The sequence below is a fragment of the Elephas maximus genome, chromosome X, assembly GCF_024166365.1.
Source record: "Elephas maximus indicus isolate mEleMax1 chromosome X, mEleMax1 primary haplotype, whole genome shotgun sequence".
NCBI lineage: Eukaryota > Metazoa > Chordata > Mammalia > Proboscidea > Elephantidae > Elephas > Elephas maximus.
The window spans coordinates 16626601-16644695 of record NC_064846.1 but is presented as its reverse complement, the minus strand read 5'-3'; the positions used below and the strand labels follow the sequence as shown (position 1 = coordinate 16644695).

Below are 18095 nucleotides of genomic sequence, written 5' to 3'. Positions count from 1 at the left end.
GGTCAAGAGAGGTGCACCCTGGACAAACTCTCGCTCCCCTCTCCTCCAGCCATGTAAACTAAGCAACTCAACCTCTGGTTCAGAGGCAGGGGAGCACGTTTATTATCTTCTGCCTAGGCTTTCCAGATCCCAGGGAGATGCCTCCGCACTAAAAATCAATACAGGATTCTTCAAGGTATTCAGTCCTGTTTCATCTGCAGGCAACGGCCTCAGAACAGAAGATGAACTACCTTACTTCCCTTGACTCCCTTTCCGTGCCCACTGCCCTTTGAAGACGCGCTCTTTGTGCCATAAATTCAAAGGCTGCTTTTATGTCCAGTGGGGTGGGGGGAGAAAGCTCGGGATTTTTTTAACAGGTGAAATGTGTCAAAGTCCCAAAAGCTCTTGTGATACAAATCAGGTCACTCTATACAGATTGAACCCCCCAACAATTCCATGGGGGAAATAAGGGTCATTAGAAATCAAAGTAACTAGCAGCAACAAGTCAATGCCCTTGACTGATCAGAACCCAATTCCAGAGGCCGTTCTGTGCCTGGAGGACAGGGAAAGGTAGGGGTAAGCCTAGACCTGGCCCAAGCCTCACCCCTTCTGCTCCCACAGGGAGGAAAGTGGTGGCCATGACGAAGGGGAATTTCCTTGCCCAGACCACACCATCCTGCTTGGACTGACAGGCGGTATCCTCCAAGCCCCACTCCCACCATCTTCTCCCACCAAATGGAGGTCCACTGAGGCTCAAGCCAGCCAGCAGGAGAGTCCAAAGATTTGGGCACTGTCCTCTGCCACCTTAACAGCTGTGCCAGGGCTGCCAGTTTTGAATGGCATCCCAATGCTTCCTCCAGGCCCTGCTCTCTCTGGAAGAACCCAGGCTTCACAATTCTCTTCCTTGCCCGTTTACCCTAAAGAAAGGGCAACAAGAGGAAGAATGGCAGAGAGACTGGCAATAGGAAAGGAGAGGCTTCCAAGCAAAACATCTGTATGTAGAAGATGAGTAGGGTTGGGAGGGACTTTAGTTTATTTAATTCAACCCATGAGGGAACCAAAGCTCCAGAGTACACAGTAGTTCATTGATAATAGTGCTGGGCACAGACCTCAAGGCTCCATCTCACTTAACATTTTTGGAGTCACTGATCCCTTGGAGAATCTGCTGAAAGCTATGGACCCCACTCTGCATGTTTACACACGCTCAGTTCCAGTGACTGTCTTTAGGGCAGTGTTTTCCCAACTTGACAGATGAGAAGGATCACCTGGGTACTTTTTAAAAATTCAGATTAACAGGCCTCTCAGGTTGGAGGTTCGAATCCACCCAGAGGCACCTTGAATGAAAGTGCTGGTAATCTACTTTTGACAAATCAGTCATTGAAACCCCTACAGGGCACACAGACTCTGACACACAGGGGGTCGTCAGGACAGCACTGCTTTGGCTTCTGTGAAGTTCTGGTTCAGTAGGTCAAGGATAGGGCATGATTTGTGTTTTCAACAAGCCCTACAGGTGATTCTAACTTCAGGCAAGCTTGAGTAACACTTCCCAATGGATTATGTCCCTAAACTGGCTGCACATTAGAAACACCTGCAAAGTTTTAGGAACATGGGTTCTTAGGCCTCACGCTCTGATCTACTGAAGCAGAGTCTCATGATGGGAGAAATACATGGCAGGAGATGATGCGATGCCCAACAGGGTTGAAGAACCACAGCTCTAGTGGTTTCTGGGCTGCAGGTTAATAACCCATGCTCAACTCCATCCGTGGTAGTTTGGCCTGGCCAGGGCCTCAGTGTCCACGATGAGCAGGTCACTCACTGACATACATGGAGCAGGGAGCTTCATGCATTGAAACGCTGGTTCCCCAATGTAAACTTGCAAAATATCAGCTCCATGAAGGCAGGAATGGTTATCCGTTTTGCTTACTACTATATCCTCAGTGTCTAGAGCAGTCGCTGGCACATAGGAGGTTCCATATTTATTGAGCTAATCAATGAATTAATTAATACATAAACTAGTATAACTGAAAATTCTTAAATTGGGGTATAACTATCAGAAAGATATACACATCTATAGATTTGTTTCTACCACCAACAAACCCTCAAATGAAAACTCACTAATCTAAATAAAGATTAAAATTACTATTTTTGTAATATTATCAACATTATTATTGACCAAATTCTATGTATGCTTTCCATATATTATCTCATTTAATCCTTAAAATAATCATGTGAACTAAATATAACTATTTCCATTTTGGAGTAGCTGAGGCTTAGAGAGGTTATTTGCCCAAGATCACTGTTATGGATTGAATTGGGTACCCCAAAAATATGTGTTGTTAATCCTAATCTCTATGCCTGTGATTATAATCTCATGTGGGAATTAGTTTTCCGTTATGTTAATGAGGCAGGATTAATGTAGGATATGTCTTGAGTCAATCTCTTGTTGCTGTTAGGTGCCATTAAGTTGATTCAGACTCATAGCGACCCACTGCCTGGTCCTGCGCCATCCTCACAATCATTGCTATATTTGAGCCCATCACTGCAGCCCCTGTGTCAATCCATCTCGTTAAGGGTCTTCTTTTTCTCTGACTCTCTACCTTACCAACCATGATGTCCTTCTCCAGGGAATGGTCCCTCCTGATAATATGTCCAAAGTACGTGAGATGAAGTCTTACCATCCATCCTTGCTTCTATCTAAGGAGCACTCTGGCTGTACTTCTTCCAAGACAAGACAGGTTTTTTGGTTCTTCTGGCAGCCCATGGTATATTCAGTATTCCTCACCAACACCATAATTGAAAGGCAATCTCTTACAAGAGATAAAAGGAGAGAGAAGGCAAGCAGAGATGGGGGAAGAGAGATGCCAAGCCACATGAAGATCGCCCAGGAGCAGAAGCTCAAAGAGACAAGGACCTTCCTTCAGAAGTCATAGAGTGAGAGAAAGCCTTCCCCTAGAGCCAGCACCCTAAATTTGGATTTCTAAACTGTGAAAAAACTCCTGTTTGGTAAAGCCACCCACCTGTGGTTTTTTTTGGCTCAATTTTTATTTAAAAACCCACACTAGCAAGCCAAACAAAATGCTTCTGTGAGCCATAATTGACAGGTAAGTGTCTGAATTAAGCTATTAAAGGGCCCATCTATAAAATGCAGGTGCTAATTCCTGGCTGGACTGGCCTCCCACAGCTCCACTTAATCAATCAGCTCCCCCACAGATCACATGACCTCCTGGCCACAGCTGATTTGACCAGGATAGGCACCTGACAAAGGGTAGCCAATCCCAGGCCAGCAGTAGTTTCCTCTGACTGTGGGTGAATAGATGTTTTGGTCAACGCCCATCCCCACTCTCCATAGTCCAGGTCCTCCCAGGCTGGCTCTTCGGTCATTCACATCCCATCAAATGGTATCTCCTTGCTGAGGCCTCTGACCACCCTGTACAGAGTAACCACCAGCCTCACCCGTGGTATTTCTGTTATAGCAGCACTAGATAACTAAGACAATCATACAGTGAATAAGTAGAGGAACTTAGATGTGAAGCCAAGTCTCTAAATTCCATGCTTTTAACCACATGCCTAGAAGATGGCCCATTTTAAGTAGCAGTTATACCCCAAATCCAATTAGCAATACAAAATCCAGCTGGATTGCTGCTCTCCTTCCAAGGGCTTTGGGTGTGGTTCAGTTTCAAAGGTACAGGAGCATTTCAAGAAGCCTAGGAAGATACTGAGCATTGTCACTAAGTAACACATTTCTTTAGAACCTACTTTGTGAAGGAGTCCTGGTGGCGCAGTCATTAAGAGCTCAACTGCTAACCAAAAGGTCAGCAGTTCGAATCCCCCAGCCACTCCTTGGAAACACTATGGGGCAGTTCTACTCTGTCCTATAGGGTCACTATGAGTCAGAATCGATTCGATGGCAAGGGGTTTGGTTTTTGTTTTGTTTTATTTTCTGGTATTCTGTGAAAAGGGTCCTTGAGGAGGTTACAACGGAGTTGGGGACATAAAACACAAGCAAGTGAAAAGCTAACCAGGGGATTTATCTAGATAGCCTGTGGACATTGGCAGATAGTGACCCAAACGCCCAGTACAGGGAGTAAGCGATCCCTGCTGGGAGCATAGACAGCTTCTGGAGGATGTGGGTTAAGCTTGGCCTTGAAGGATCATAAAATGTAGAAAGGAAGAGCCAGGGCATTGCAGATCAAGGAATGGTGGGAGCTGGAACAGGAAAATCAGTTTGAAGCCAATTCATAAACAATAGTTTGTTTATATTCTCATCATTCTATCATTAATATCATTATATATATATCCACTGTAGAAAAAATAGAAAATACAAATAAAAACTATAAATCCTCTATAAACCAACCAAAGATGGATTTCTTCTTTCAATAGTTCTTCTAAGCTTATTTGTGTATACATAGACACATGCATATTTGTGTATACACAGACACATGCATATTTGTGTCTGCAGTATTGAATTTTATATTTACAGAGTTCTGCACGCATATATGCATCCCATATATGCAGCATAGTCAGGTATGTGCATTTATAAAATGTCGGTGGTGTTTGTGGAGTCCAGTGAGAAGGATCTCAAGGAGGTGCAGAAAACCCTTTCTCCCACAGGTACACAATCACCGCCTTTGTCATCCTCCAGTCTACAGCAGTGTGTCCATTACGAGTCATGGTGCAGATTCTTTAGTAACATAGAAAAATATTCTAACACGTTGTTGTGAAAAAGAGAGTCGGTTACAGCATATACTGTGTGATCCTACACACACATGCTCAAAGATAAATCTCCAGGTATATATGTGTATTATAATATGCAGAGAAAAAAAAAGACTGAAGGAAAGCTCTCAAAAAGCGAACCTGGGGGGCGAAACCTTGGATGATATTTTCTTCATGCTTTTCTGATTTACAAGTTGGCCCCAATAAACATGCTTTATTTTGTAACCTGAAGAAAATGTAACCAGCATTGTAACACTATAAGCAATATAAAGCACACAAATAAATGCAAAACAGCAGTCAGGGTTCTGCTCAAGAGGATCCTAGGCTCTTTGACCAGGTAAAACCGAATGAGCATTAAGCAGAAGACAGAGAGAGCCAAGATACAGTGTTGGCCAAGCCACGACTTCAAGGCTTTGATTGCAATCATGGCCTTTCCTGTGTGCCTGTGAGGCGACCAGCGGGGGGCTAGGTGCATGCAGAGCAAAGACGCCTGGATGGCTGGCGGGGACAGGGGAGCAGGGGCGCGTCTCCCGCCCCGCCCAGCGGCCACCGGCGCTGCTGGGCCGCCACCATCTTAGCGCTGCTTCCCACCGGCTGCGGCAGCGCCCGCGGTGTAGACGGTCAGGCCGCGGGCTGAAGCGGAGCGCCCGCGCCGCCGGGTCCCATGCCCTGGCCGGGGCCCCCGCTCCCCTCACGGGCCGGCCAGGTGGGCACCGCGGGCCAGGGGACAAAGCCCTCCCTGCCCACTGCCGCCGCGAAGCAGCTTTGTCATGCCCGGCGCCGAGTCGCTCTTCGCCAAGTTTCGCCTTCGGTGACACAACTTTTCCGTGTTGCTTTTTTCGGCAGCCGGCACATCACGAGGCTAATGAGCACACTGAGGTTGGTAATAAACCCGCCTGCCAGAGCCACGGTGACTGAGGGACGCCGGTTGACCAAACCGCTCAGCGCTGCCGTCTGCGTCCCAGCGACTCAGCAAACATATCCTCCCCGCAACGAGAGTGCCCGGCCCGGTTTCCAAGAGAATGGCTCATTGTTCCCAGAGCGCCAAATCCCGCGCACATTCAGGAGCTCCAGGAAGCCGTCCTGTTCAAGAAACCCTCCAAGGGGAGAGGCGAGCAGACACGTAGAGAATCAAAGGGGAAAGATGCAGGTCAATTCTCAATACTTTCAAAGTCCTGGTTGAAAGCAGATTCTGCAAATATCTATAGGCATATCTAAGAACTGCACTCAGTCTGCCTTCTCTAGGTTGTTTACTTCTACTTTTAACAGCCAGATAAATATTTCGAGAACGCGAGCTGTTTACTAATCTCCAGTCCCAGAGCAGTAGAAAGGCTGTCTACATTACTTGGATGGATTTTGGAGAACTGGGTCTCATGTTAGTTATTAAAGTTACCTGTGACCATGAAATAGACCCGTCACTGTTAATTACGGCTGTTAAACACAGGTTCTGCCGGGCAGAGAAATGCTACATGATTCCCAACTTTGAGAACTATAATTAATATGCTCGTCCCAGGCTGTGTCTCTGTTAACAAGATATATTTTTGGAAATATTATCTAACTGAAAGCAGCATAAATAGTGTAAAAAAAAATACAGCTCGCGCTCTTTTATTTTTCCATTTAAAATGAGTTATATAAAAAATAGGGAAATGCTTTCTCCTGAAGCTACACTTTAAGGAGGGTGGAGGGGGAGGGGATTATTTTCCCCCACTCGAGTTAATATAGCTACCAAGGGAGAAAAATCCAGAAATGAGAAGCCACCAATGAGCCCAGCACACCCTAAGGAACCCGATTTGGTTATTAGAAACCAGTGACATCTGTTGACAAGGAAAGGAGGGAAGGAAAGAGGGAGGAAAAAGGGGTAGGGTTGAGAGAGAAAGACAGAGAAAGGAAATGCGATATATGATTCTGATGAGAGACAGACTGAAAACATAAGCCGTGTAATAAAAAATAAATAAACAATTGGAGTTTTACCCAGCAGTGAATTAAGAAGTGTAATCTTTAGAACACAGGTGAAACAAGCTCACAGACACATTTCTCAGGGAAAGTACCATTATTTTCAAACGGATGCTGAGAACTTGAAGGCCACAGTCTAGTGTGCCCATTGCCCTGTAGAGATGGTTTAAGAGAATGGCCAAGCGAGGTAAGATGCACACTGGAAACTGGAAAGTCATAATCGCCCCTAACGTAAGACTGTTTTTTTTTCAGCTCTGTATGCCCAGACCCAAGACAGTGACTGGGACAGAAAAATCATTCAGAAATGTTTGGAGATTTGTTTGGCTGAACAAAGACCATAGTCCTGCCCAGAGCACCTGTGGACGTATAGGCATGTTGTTGTTGGGTGCCATCGAGCCAGTTCTTTCTCACAGCGACCCTATGTACAACAGAACAAAACACTGCCTAGTCCTGTGCCATCCTCCTAATCGTTGTTATGCTTGAGCTCATGGTTGCAGCCACTGTGTCAATCCATCTCTTTGAGGGTCTTCCTCTTTTCCACTGACCCTCTACTTTGCTAAGCATGATGTCCTTCTCTAGGCTGATCCCTCTTGATAACATGTCCAAAGTATGTGAGACAAAGCGTCCACATTGACAAATGAGCGTCATTTTGTCTTTGTGCAAACCTGGATTAGAAAAGAATCCACTGTGCTGCCAAGGGATGCCGTCTAACAGTGGTTAAGAGGAGTCCATCCAGAGGTACCTCAGAAGAAAAGTCTGGTGATCTACTTCCCAAAAATCAGCCATTGAAAACTCTATAGAGCACAGTTCTACTGACACATATGGGGTCACTATGAGTCAGAATCAACTTTAAAAAAAATAGTAACGACAGTAACTATTATCATTATTGTTATTATTAAATGATGACTGAAACAGACCCCTGCTTAACAAAATTTCCTACCTTGCCTAGGTCATTCAACAGATATTCCTTGTGGGCCTACCAGACACAAGACCCTATTGAGTACCCTAACATGCGGCAGGATGGGGATCTTCTAAGAAGCCACAGGAAAAGATGGATATCAACAGAGGGAGGAAGAATGCTGAAAGGGGAGGTGGCTAAGTGTCAGACACCGAAGAGTGAACACTGCATGATTCCATTTATATGAAGTTCAAGAACAGGCAAAATTAATATATGATGATAGAAATCAAAATAGTGGTAGCCTTTGAGGGGGGATAACTAGAAAGCAAATGAGAAAAAATATTCTGTATCTTGATTTTGGTGCTGTTTACACTTGGCAAAATTCATAGAGATGTACACCTAAGATCTGTGCATTTTATTGTATGTATACTTCAAGCACAAAAAAGGTAATCAGGTTCATACTATTTTTTTACAAAATAATTCTTTCCTAATTTGGCCTCCAATCAGTCCTGCCTTTCACCAGGTGACTTTTGCTTTCTTCACAGGCCCTACTGACAGGATCTGGAAAGAAAACAGACATGTACATCTGTGAATTCCTATGGACCAAATAGAGATTATCCAAACCAAATCTCAAGTCTTTTCAGAAGGCCAACAGCACACAAACCAAGCAAGCAACTCAGCTCATCCTAGCCCTACTGCACTATGTCAACCAAAACCTCAAGCCAAAGGAAGCCAAGAGTGCAACCAGATTTAAAAGAACCAGCACACCTACTATTCTCTGCCCCTTGCCTGTTGGGAAGGTCATTAACCAATGACAGGAGATTTCCATTTGAAAATCAATGCTAAACATAATTTCAAAGGGCAAAGACAAGAGTAGGGTATGAGGACTGATAAAATAGTACTTCATACAGTCCTTCATATAGCCATCATTTCCCAAGAATCGAGAATTTACCTCTTTTCTAAAATAAAACCTCCATTTTCAGTATTGCCATCAAGTTGGTTCCAACTCATGGTGACCTTATGTATAACACAACAAAACATTGCCCAGTCCTGTGCCATCTCCATGATCTGTGATGTTTGAGCCCACTGTTGAGTCTATTGTGTCAATCCATCCCCTTGAGGGGTTTCCTCATGCTTGCTGACCCTCTATCAAACATGACGTTCTTTTCTAGCAGTTGGTCTTTCCTGATGATGTGTCCAAAGTAAGCAAGATGTAGTCTCACCATCCTCGCTTCTGAATTTCTCCAGGATGAATCCCCCAGAAAACACTGCTTTAGAGAAAAAAACTGGCCATCCAATTCAAGGAGAAATTGGATTAGAGGGCTGGGATGGTGGTCATAATGATGACTACATATTATTTAATTTTAAGAAATGAGTACATTTACCTGGAAATGCACATTCCTGAGAAATCATTTCATCAAGATGTGGCACTCATGGGGGAGCCCCCAAAACTAAATGCCCAGAAATAATCTTTAAATCTTGAACTAAAACTATCCCATGAAGCCATTGTTTAACTAAACCACAGTTTAGCCCAATTAATTAAGAATGTTCGCCTTGAGCACAGCGCTCTTAAAAAGAATTATCTATAAGTGTAAGCTGACAACAGTTAATCTAAAGTACAGATGAGAACATTAAGGGTCAAAGAGCCTAAATTAATGGCGATGAAACAAGATGGGTTACTGTTCTCCCAAGAGATGGTGAGACTGGTAACACAGTGTGAAGTACGTAACCCATGCTGTTGAACTGTTCCTGTAGAAATTGTGAATGGGTGTATGTTTGATTGCATATATTGCCACCAAAGATAAATAAGACATTAAAATATATGTATATATGGCATTCACCAAACGGCTATAATACCATGTTAAAAAAAAAAAGTCAGAAGTATGATTCAACTGAGTTCGTAGAACTGGTATGTCACAACTAGATAACCTACATTTCAAGTTGATGAAGAGTGACTAAAATGAACCATGTCACGCAGGACGACATGCCTGAAACCTAGTCCTCAGCCTGTGCTGATAAATCCTGGTGACAATGTGTCTTCTGAATGGGGAAAGGCAAATTGGTGACAGCAGAAAATGAGTTATGTGGACATCTGTCTTCCACACTAAATTACTAAACCACGTCAGGTACCTAATCTTCACATTTCAAAGGTAATATTAAACAGCAAAGTCATAGACATGAAGGATCCCCTCTACCCATCATACTTTAAATTAATTCATGGTTTTTTTTGTGTTTTTTCTCCTCCAATTGTTTAAGCTTGGTAGTTATTTTCCATTCCTTTCAAATTTCTCAACTTCCAAATTATAAGCCATAATAAAGGAGACACTAGAAATCCTCTTTATTGGATATATTTGAAGAGCTGCAATGCATTCCAGTTGTTCTGTGTTGATTGTCATTCCCAGAATGAGGAGTTGATTTGGACATAAAACAGCACAGCTGCAAAGAGACCTGGAAGGCAAACAGTTTCCTCTCCCTGCACTGCCTCACAAATCAGCCCGTTAGCTTACCACCCACCCCTAATTCCTGTTCTCTTCCCAGGCCTGATCCTTGCTCTCAAGGCCACCATACATCCTCCTGCCACGGGCATGGACCTCGACAGATCATTTCCTGCTTCCCCCCTCCCCCAGCCCAACATCCATCCCTACCCCAACCTCACTTGTAGCTCCAGCCTTAGCATGCCTTTTAACCCCTTCTAATGGTGTGAAGTGTCCTTGAGACTTGGAGGAAGCAGTACTAAGCTAGGGGGAAGATCCAGTACCCCTAACGCACACCCCATCTTGCTACCCCTTCTAGTTTCAGCCTCTTTCAATAAAGAAGCTGCACAGCACCGGGAACAGTGATGAAGAGGATTTGGGGGCATTTGTGCACTCATCTACACCTGTCCCCAAGAACAGACTAACATTGGTGACTTACATGAAAGGGGTGCCAAATTTAAATGTGTACAGAAAAAGATCTTTCTGGCTACATCCCCCTCACCGAGGTTCTGGTTGCCACCTTCAGCACAGAAGAGTGTATGTCCGGCTTCTGACATTGTCCATAGAGCCACTGGTCTGTGATGACTTGTTCGCAAAGTAAGAAAACAAGCCCTTACGTGAGTAATACGTAGATTATGATTGTTGTTTTTTAATGAGAGGTCACCAATGTCATGACTTCTTAGCGGTAAGGCTAACTCTAAACATCTGTTTCACTTGGCCTAAGCCTTAGAAGACACTTGACGTAACCTGTTACAGTAAACCCACCAAAGCCAAGATGACCTTTCAGAATGGCATTCAGGGTTTAAGCCTAGATACGCTGACTGCCTGACCACAATACCCTGTCCTTCTTAGGTAGGGTAGCAGGGTTATTGGAAAAGGCCAGCAAGTGAGCAGAAAATGAGCTGTGCCCGTAAATGCATGTGGACACTGTAATCCATTATAGGAAGAGCTGTGCAAGCAACTGGTTTCTTAGACTATGCAGTGACATCACTAGAGGGATGCAGGTGGTGCGGACCACACTGGGTGACACTGTCAGACAGGGTGACACCAAAATGACTGTCTATAAAATTTTTGTGCAGTGTTTTGGCAGAAATTTATTATTTTACAAAAATATCCCTGTAGTTAGTTATAACAACAAAAACATTTTTTGTAAGCCCAGCTTACCTGTATCAATATACCTACAGGGCTAAAACTCTAGCTAATTTACTGTTTTAAACCTTGTAACACACTCCAGTCAGAGCTGTCATTATGACCCAATTACAATGGTACTTTGAATCACGTGGTTTCACCAGCACACGCTATAAGCACACATTGCTGTTTTCAGTTGTTGCTAGTGTTTATATATATATATATATATATATAAACCCAAACCAAACCCATTGCCATTGAGTGGACTCCGACTTATAGCGACCCTATAGGACAGAGTAGAACTGCCCCATAGAGTTTCCAAGGAGCGCCTGGTGGATTCGAACTGCCGACGTTTTAATTAGGAGCCATAGCACTTAACCAGTGTACTGCCAAGGTTTCTGGTGTTTTTATACAGTCACTGATTTTGTCAAATTTTCTGGTATTTTAGCTACAAGACTGTGGTAATTAGTATTTGTGAACCTATGTCAATAACTTTCTTACAAATGAAGTAGTAATTAAAGGAAAAGAAGGAGAAAAATCAAAACAGGCTTCTGTTTAGTTACTAATAATGTAACTAATAATGTAATTCTATGTGGAAAGATTTTACAAAACAACTTTGTTGTTAGTACTCATATAATTTAAGAAACATTACATTTAAGCAGTTTACAACTAGATTTATCACACATTGTTCTATGATTAAAATTGATAATAAACATTATTAAGGATTCTGTACGGTTTGGTGCGGGAGGTCCACGGTGGGGGGGGGGTGACACCATGAGATACCACACTAGGTGACATCAACCCTAGTGATACCCTGAGACTACACAAGGAACTGTCCTCCATTGCCCAGCAGTCACCATGAGCCCTGCCTGACACTAGCGCTGTCCTACCAACAAAACCCACAGCTCAAAAAGCCTTGACACTTGCCTGGATATGGTGGCTCTCCGGCTAAGCACAAAGCAGAGTTGTTGTAAAAACAGACCCAACTCCAAATAGGTGGCTACAAACCGAATGACAGTTCTAGTTAGCCCTCTTACTCAATCTAGAAAAGACAAGTTTTCAGATGCCACAGGAATGTGGTCTCAGTAAACCACAGAGAGCCTTAACTAGGTGATTCACTAACAAAGAACTGCTGAAAAAATCTTAGGTGACACAGTGGAGAAGACTGAGCCAAAGCTAAGCAAGTATCTGCTTGAACAAACAAACGTTATACTTTCCTCTTCCCTGAAATGGAAATAGGCCCTCGAGTGCAGGTGCTGCGTGCCCCAAACTACATACACATCTGCAAATCTAAAAGTTTCTGTGAAGCATAAATAAATACACAAAAGGTGATTTGCTGCACAAGAGGCCTTTTAAATAGTTTCAAACACAATCAAGATCTTCTCTCCTCTCCCAAAGAAAACAATTTATTTGCCTGGATACATTGTTTAAAAGGCAATCAAAAGATCATTGTCCATCACTGCTCTTAACCTCAATGAGTGGACGAAAGTGTCATTTTGAAACAAGACCAGTAATTTATATGAGCCATATTTCATTCAGCAGAACAAAATAACTTTTTGAGTACCTACTTGTGGTTGTTGTTAGCTTCTGTTGAGTCAGTTCCAACTCACAGTGACCCTATCTATGTACCACAGAAAGAAAAACACCACCCAGTCCTGTGCCATCCTCACGATCATTGTTATGCTTGAGCCCATTGTTGCAGCCACTGTGTCAACCCATCTTGTCGAGGGTCTTCCTCTTTTCCACTGACCCTCTAACTTTACCAAGCGTGATGTCCTTCTCCAGGGACTGATCCCTCCTGGCGACATGTCCAAAGAATGTAAGATACAGTCTTGCCATCCTTGCTTATCTAAGGAGCATTCTGGTTGTACTTCTTCTAAGACTACCTACTACCTGTGCTTAAAAAGCTCTACAAGCACTGTGTTCTATAATAATGTTGTATTTAGTTATGACAGGCTGTGGGCACAAACCCCTGGGTTCATATGAGTTCTTGTCTGTTCACACACTGATGGGGTAGGAGGCTGCATTTCAATGCACCGTAGGCTCTAAAGAAGAGTATGATATTCATTCAAACTAAGTTATTTGACTTTATTCAATCATTTTTCATACTATTGTCAAAAATTAACTATGTGTATATTGAAAGTATCTATGAAATGTTCAGTTCTATACACTGTTATATTAAAAGAATGTTGCTAATGAGTCTCTTAGCTTAAACAAAAACCTCAAAAATGACCTACGTATAGGAAATTTGGAAACCCTGGTGGTGAACTGGTTAAGTGCTACAGCTGCTAACCAAGGGGTTGGTAGTTCGAATCCACCAGGTGCTCCTTGGAAACTCTCTGAGGCAGTTCTACTCTGTCCTATAGGGTCGCTATGAGTCGGAATCGACTCGACGGCACTCGGTTATAGGAAATTTGTAAATAACCAAACCTCTTCATAAATATGGTCAATATAAACCAACTTTATTGGTTAAAAAAAGGAATAGAGCTGGTATCTTTCATCTCTAACATAAAAAGTAGTCTTTAAAATTTAGTCACGACTTTTAACATTCTTGAAAAGAGGAACTACTAATGACTCTTAAACCCATTGCCGTCGAATCAATTCTGACTCATAGTGACCCTACGACAGAGTAGAACTGCCCCATAGGTCTTCCAAGGAACAGCTGGTAGATTCGAACTGCCAGCCTTTTGGTTAGCAGCCAAATGCTTAACCACTGCGCCACCAGGGCCCCAGTGACTCTTAGGCAGTCACTATTGTGAAAATGCTTTTAATTCAATAAACCAACAGAAAGGCTGAAAAGGCAATTCAACTCTTAGCAGCCGTTATCTCCTCAGGAAAGTCAACTCCCTTCTTAAAAGTTGCCTTATAAAATTACTTTAATTTATTCTAATTACAACCGCAATTCCAAATGCTAATTACACAATTCCTACAGGGAGGTATGTAGTCAACAGAAGAAAATGCGGTGAGTCAACATAAGAAAATATTATGACATATGCCTAGTAAAAACTTTCATTAATTGAGTTACAGAAACTTGTCCTCATGTTTCCAGGCTTGTCAATCCATTCTGGACAATTGAAAATTATATTCTTAAGGACAGCGACTCATTTTTTATGAATGAATTTGATACCAGGACCTTCCCTCTCAAAGGTAGCCTGAAATAAACCTTAGGTAACCACCTGCTGGAAATCAGGAACCAAAGTTCCAGAAACAAACTTGAAATACTCCCTGGTTCGGAAATGAATCACCCACCTAGAGAGCTGTTGTTGTATGTCCTCCAGTCTGTCTGACTCATAGGGACTCTATAGGACCAAGTAGAACTGCCCCGTAGGGTTTTCCTAGGCTGAAATCTCTCTGTGAGCAGCCGAGAGCTTAACCATGGCACCACCAGGGCTGCCTAGATTGATTAGGCGCTTCAGCCTTCAGTTGCATTTACCTGTCTAGGTCCTCAGTAGAAAACAAAACCTCTGGTGGACCCCGAAGGAATTTCCCCTCCTTCGACTGCATGTTTAAGTCTACAATTCGGAAAGCCCTGGAAATGTTTAGCAGCAGTTCTGTGTTCCCAAGTTACAACCTCAATTAATCTGTAGCCTCAAACAGCCAGCGGTGTGAGTGGGGCCCTAGGGGGTTGAGCTCTAGCATAGAGCCAAAGCCAGTGGCAACACAGATCCTTAGGACCTCAGATTTAAGCCCCCATAAACTTCCCCGGCCTTTCCTCGCCCCTTTGCCTACTTGGAACAGAAACTGCTCCATTTAGAAACAAGGATAAAGGCCCTGAGCTGAAGACTTTGACAACTTTCCGCGGGGGAGAGCTGGCGCTGCCCTAGAATCTCCCGGGAACAGGGAACAGGAACGAAAGCGATGAGAGGTGGGGAGAGGCAGGCAAGGAGGAGATGAGCAAAAGGAAGAGGGAAAGGGGTGGGAGGAAGGGGGCCTGAGGGCTCAGGGAGGTACTGGAGCCCCGCAGAGGAAAGCTGGACTCTACCCGCAGCAGCCCCACTTCTGCAGCGTGGACTCCGCGTGGGTCACTCAGGGCTGGCCCAGACCACTCCAGGATCTACTCTGTGGCCATTTCGGACACTTGCACCTAAGGCACTTGCTGTTCCCCAGTGCTCTTCCACACCCCCTCTCTGCGCCTCTGTCGTTTCTGTTCTGGAGCTAAGCAGGGTCCTCAGCAAGGCATCGTCTAGGACTACTGGCAGGCGGGGGCCCTTGCCTTAATCTGAGTTCTCCCTAGCCTGAGCCCCACTCCACTGTGCCTCCCCAACCCGCCGGTGGGAGGCCCTAGGTCTAGACGCGCACTCTGGGGAACCGGTGGAAGAGCGCCCCGGGCCAGGGGGCTGAGCCCCAGAGAGCAGAGGGAGGGGACCTGTCCCTGTCAGCGGTCGCCAGCTCCCGCTGGGCACGGGTGGCAAGGGGACAGTGGCCTTTGTTCTCCCGGGGCTTGGCAAGGCTGCGCTGGCGAGGCGCATCGCGGGCGGCGCCAAGGCACCGGGATTGCTCACTTTTGCACGCGGCGTGTGGAAGGGTGCAAGCTCCTGCACCCTTCGTGGGGGTAGGGAGTTGGGGGACAGGGGGTGTGAAAGGAAAAGAAGCGTGGGGGGAGGGGTTCTGTTCCTCAGCTGGGCTCTTTGTTTGCATTGGGGGCGGGGAGAGGGGTTGAAGGTGGGCTCAGGGCAGATTCCTGAGTATGTCACCATGTTGCACCCGCGCAGCACACGTATGCACACTCTCGCACACGCACACACATGCACTCGCACTGACAGCGGCCGGTCGGTGGCAGGCGGTGCGGTGCCCGGTGCTCCAGGCTGCAGCAGCTTTGGCTGCCCGCAGCGCCACCACCGTGCGTCCAGAGGGGGAGTGGAGGAGGCTGGAGGCACTCGCGGGGCGACAATTCCGCGAGGACAGAGGGAAAGTGGTACAAACCCAGATCCCCCTGGCGCCTCGGGCCTCTCCCCCCCGGTCGCTCGGGGTTGCAGAGGTCACGGGCGGCTTAGGCTCCGGGCGGGTGGCAGGGACCGCCGCGCGCACGCGAGCGGGCGAGGACACCGCGGAAGGAAGCCAGCGGGCTTGGCGGCGGGCTTACCCTTAGATGCATCTTTCTCCTCTTTAGGCTTGGTCACCTTTCCACTCATAGATCCCAGCTTGCTTGACAAGGGTCGCCCAGGAGACGGAAGTCCTCGCCTAGCGGGCCGGACTTGGGAGAGCGCTTAGGGCGGCAAGTGGCGACCGCGAGCTCCCCTCGGTGTGGCTTGGCCGGAACCCGCGTTTCCTCGCCGCCGCCGCCGCCGCTGCCTACGAGAGTGGGGAGGAAAGGAGAGTGAAGGAGGAGCTGCCGCCGCCGTCGCCGCCGCCGCCGCCGCCGCCAGCCCAGCGGCCGGCCGCGGGAGGAGCCGCTCGGCTCGCCAAGAAGTGCAGACAAAGCGGCGGGCGCGCCCTCCGCACCCCGCGGGCGCCGCGCTCCCCAGCCCGGGACTCCCGGCCCCCCGGCCGCTGCCGGCCAGCCAGGCTCCGGGCTGCGCTCGCCGGCCGGGCCTCGGGGAGTTGCCAGGGTGCGCTGCCCCAGCGCCGGCGGGCCCGTCCCCGCCTCGCCCTCTCCACCGCGGGCCGCCAACTCCATCCAAATCCACCCCAGGAAGGTGCAAAAAAAAAAAAAAATCAAAACAAAGCCGAAAATATTCACTTAAAAATACCGAACCTCCCCGAAAGGGAACTGTTTGCACATGTGATAAGCAACGTGGGAGCCTGTTACACCGCAGCGCCACGCAGCTCCTCTCCGGCGGCCGCGGTGGGGAGCCGCGCTCGCCCTCGCTGGCTTAACCAGCAAGGTTCGGAGTCCTAGAATCTGGCCAAAGGGGCCAGAGGCGCGTGGCCGTATAGCGGGAGCCGCCTGCCCTTACCTGCGCGCTCGCTCTCCCTACTACCACACCCCTCGAGCTCGCCGGAGCCCTGAGAACTCCAGAGTCCCAGAGCCGCGCAGCCGCCCGCGGGCCTCCTGTGTCAACTGCAAGGTGTGGGCACCGGGGGGCGGGTGCCGGCGGGGCGGGGCGCACACGGCCGCCTGCCGGCCGTAGTAAAACCGAGCGGCGGGGGCGCGCCGACGTCAGCGCCGGTGGCCCGACCCGGCGAGCCCGCCGAGTGCCGGCGGGCGCGGCGGGCGGGCATCCCCAGCCCCCCGAGGCCAGGAGGGCCCACGTGCGCCCCTGGAACGAGCTAGCACGGTCAGGTTGCAGATTGAAACCGGGCTCCCCCTGCGCCCCTGGCCACCCCTCCGCTCCCAGCGCCTGCCTACCCGGGCCCGCGCGGGTCGCCACCTACACGTTGGGGACTCCGCTGTTGGGACTCCGAGCGGTGGAATCTCAGTCCAGGAGTCGGCGAGTCCTGGCCTCCGCCCAGCTGCCCAAATTGAGACAGCCGGGCTCTCCCGGAGGAGAGAAGGGCGAGCTGGGATCTGGGTGTTCCCAGGACGGAGACTGAAACTGACCGCGGCGGCTGCCACCTCCCACTCCCACCCCCACCCCTACACGCAGGCCCCACCCCCTAGGCTGGTCGCTCTGGTCGGAAAACTGGGCGCAGGGAGTGCCCACCACCCCCGATGGCCTACCCCCGGCAAACCGCGGATGGGGTTGGTGTGAGTGCCCGAGAGGAATAAGTGGGACCGACATGTCGCCTGGGGCACGCTAGTGACAAAGCCCAGCGAAGGTCCCTGAGGATTCAAAGTAGAAGGAAAACTGCTCAGAAATGTTTCTAGAGGAGCGGGATGGTGGAGGAGAAGAGAGGCAAGGAAAAGGAATGGGGGACGGGTTAGTCCAGGTTCAGCCCTTGGGAAACCTTTTCCGGGGGGGGGGGCCTTTCTGGGTGCACGGATCCTCGGAAGCCCGCTCTCTGTTGGGGGACTAAGGTGCCCACCAGTAGGACTTGGTCCTCAGAGCCGTCCATTAATCAGACCACGG

The 18095-nt window shown here is 47.5% G+C and overlaps 1 protein-coding gene across 4 annotated transcripts in view; it reads right to left on the bottom strand.

The window, feature by feature from the left end:
• Window positions 1-17602, bottom strand: part of FGF13 (fibroblast growth factor 13) — a 516442-nt gene extending 498840 nt beyond the window's left edge. For 2 of the 4 annotated variants that reach the window (XM_049872455.1, XM_049872459.1), the window contains exons 1-2: window positions 17461-17602; window positions 16229-16437 (exon numbers count right to left, since the gene is read on the bottom strand). In XM_049872455.1, the coding sequence (XP_049728412.1) occupies window positions 16229-16277 (49 nt within the window). In that variant the 5' untranslated portion in view covers window positions 16278-16437; window positions 17461-17602. Of the gene's footprint in view, window positions 1-16228; window positions 16438-17042; window positions 17155-17434 lie in introns of those variants that run through there. The other 2 variants (XM_049872457.1, XM_049872456.1) reach the window with 2 other exon arrangements.
• Window positions 17603-18095: the final 493 nt, after the last annotated feature.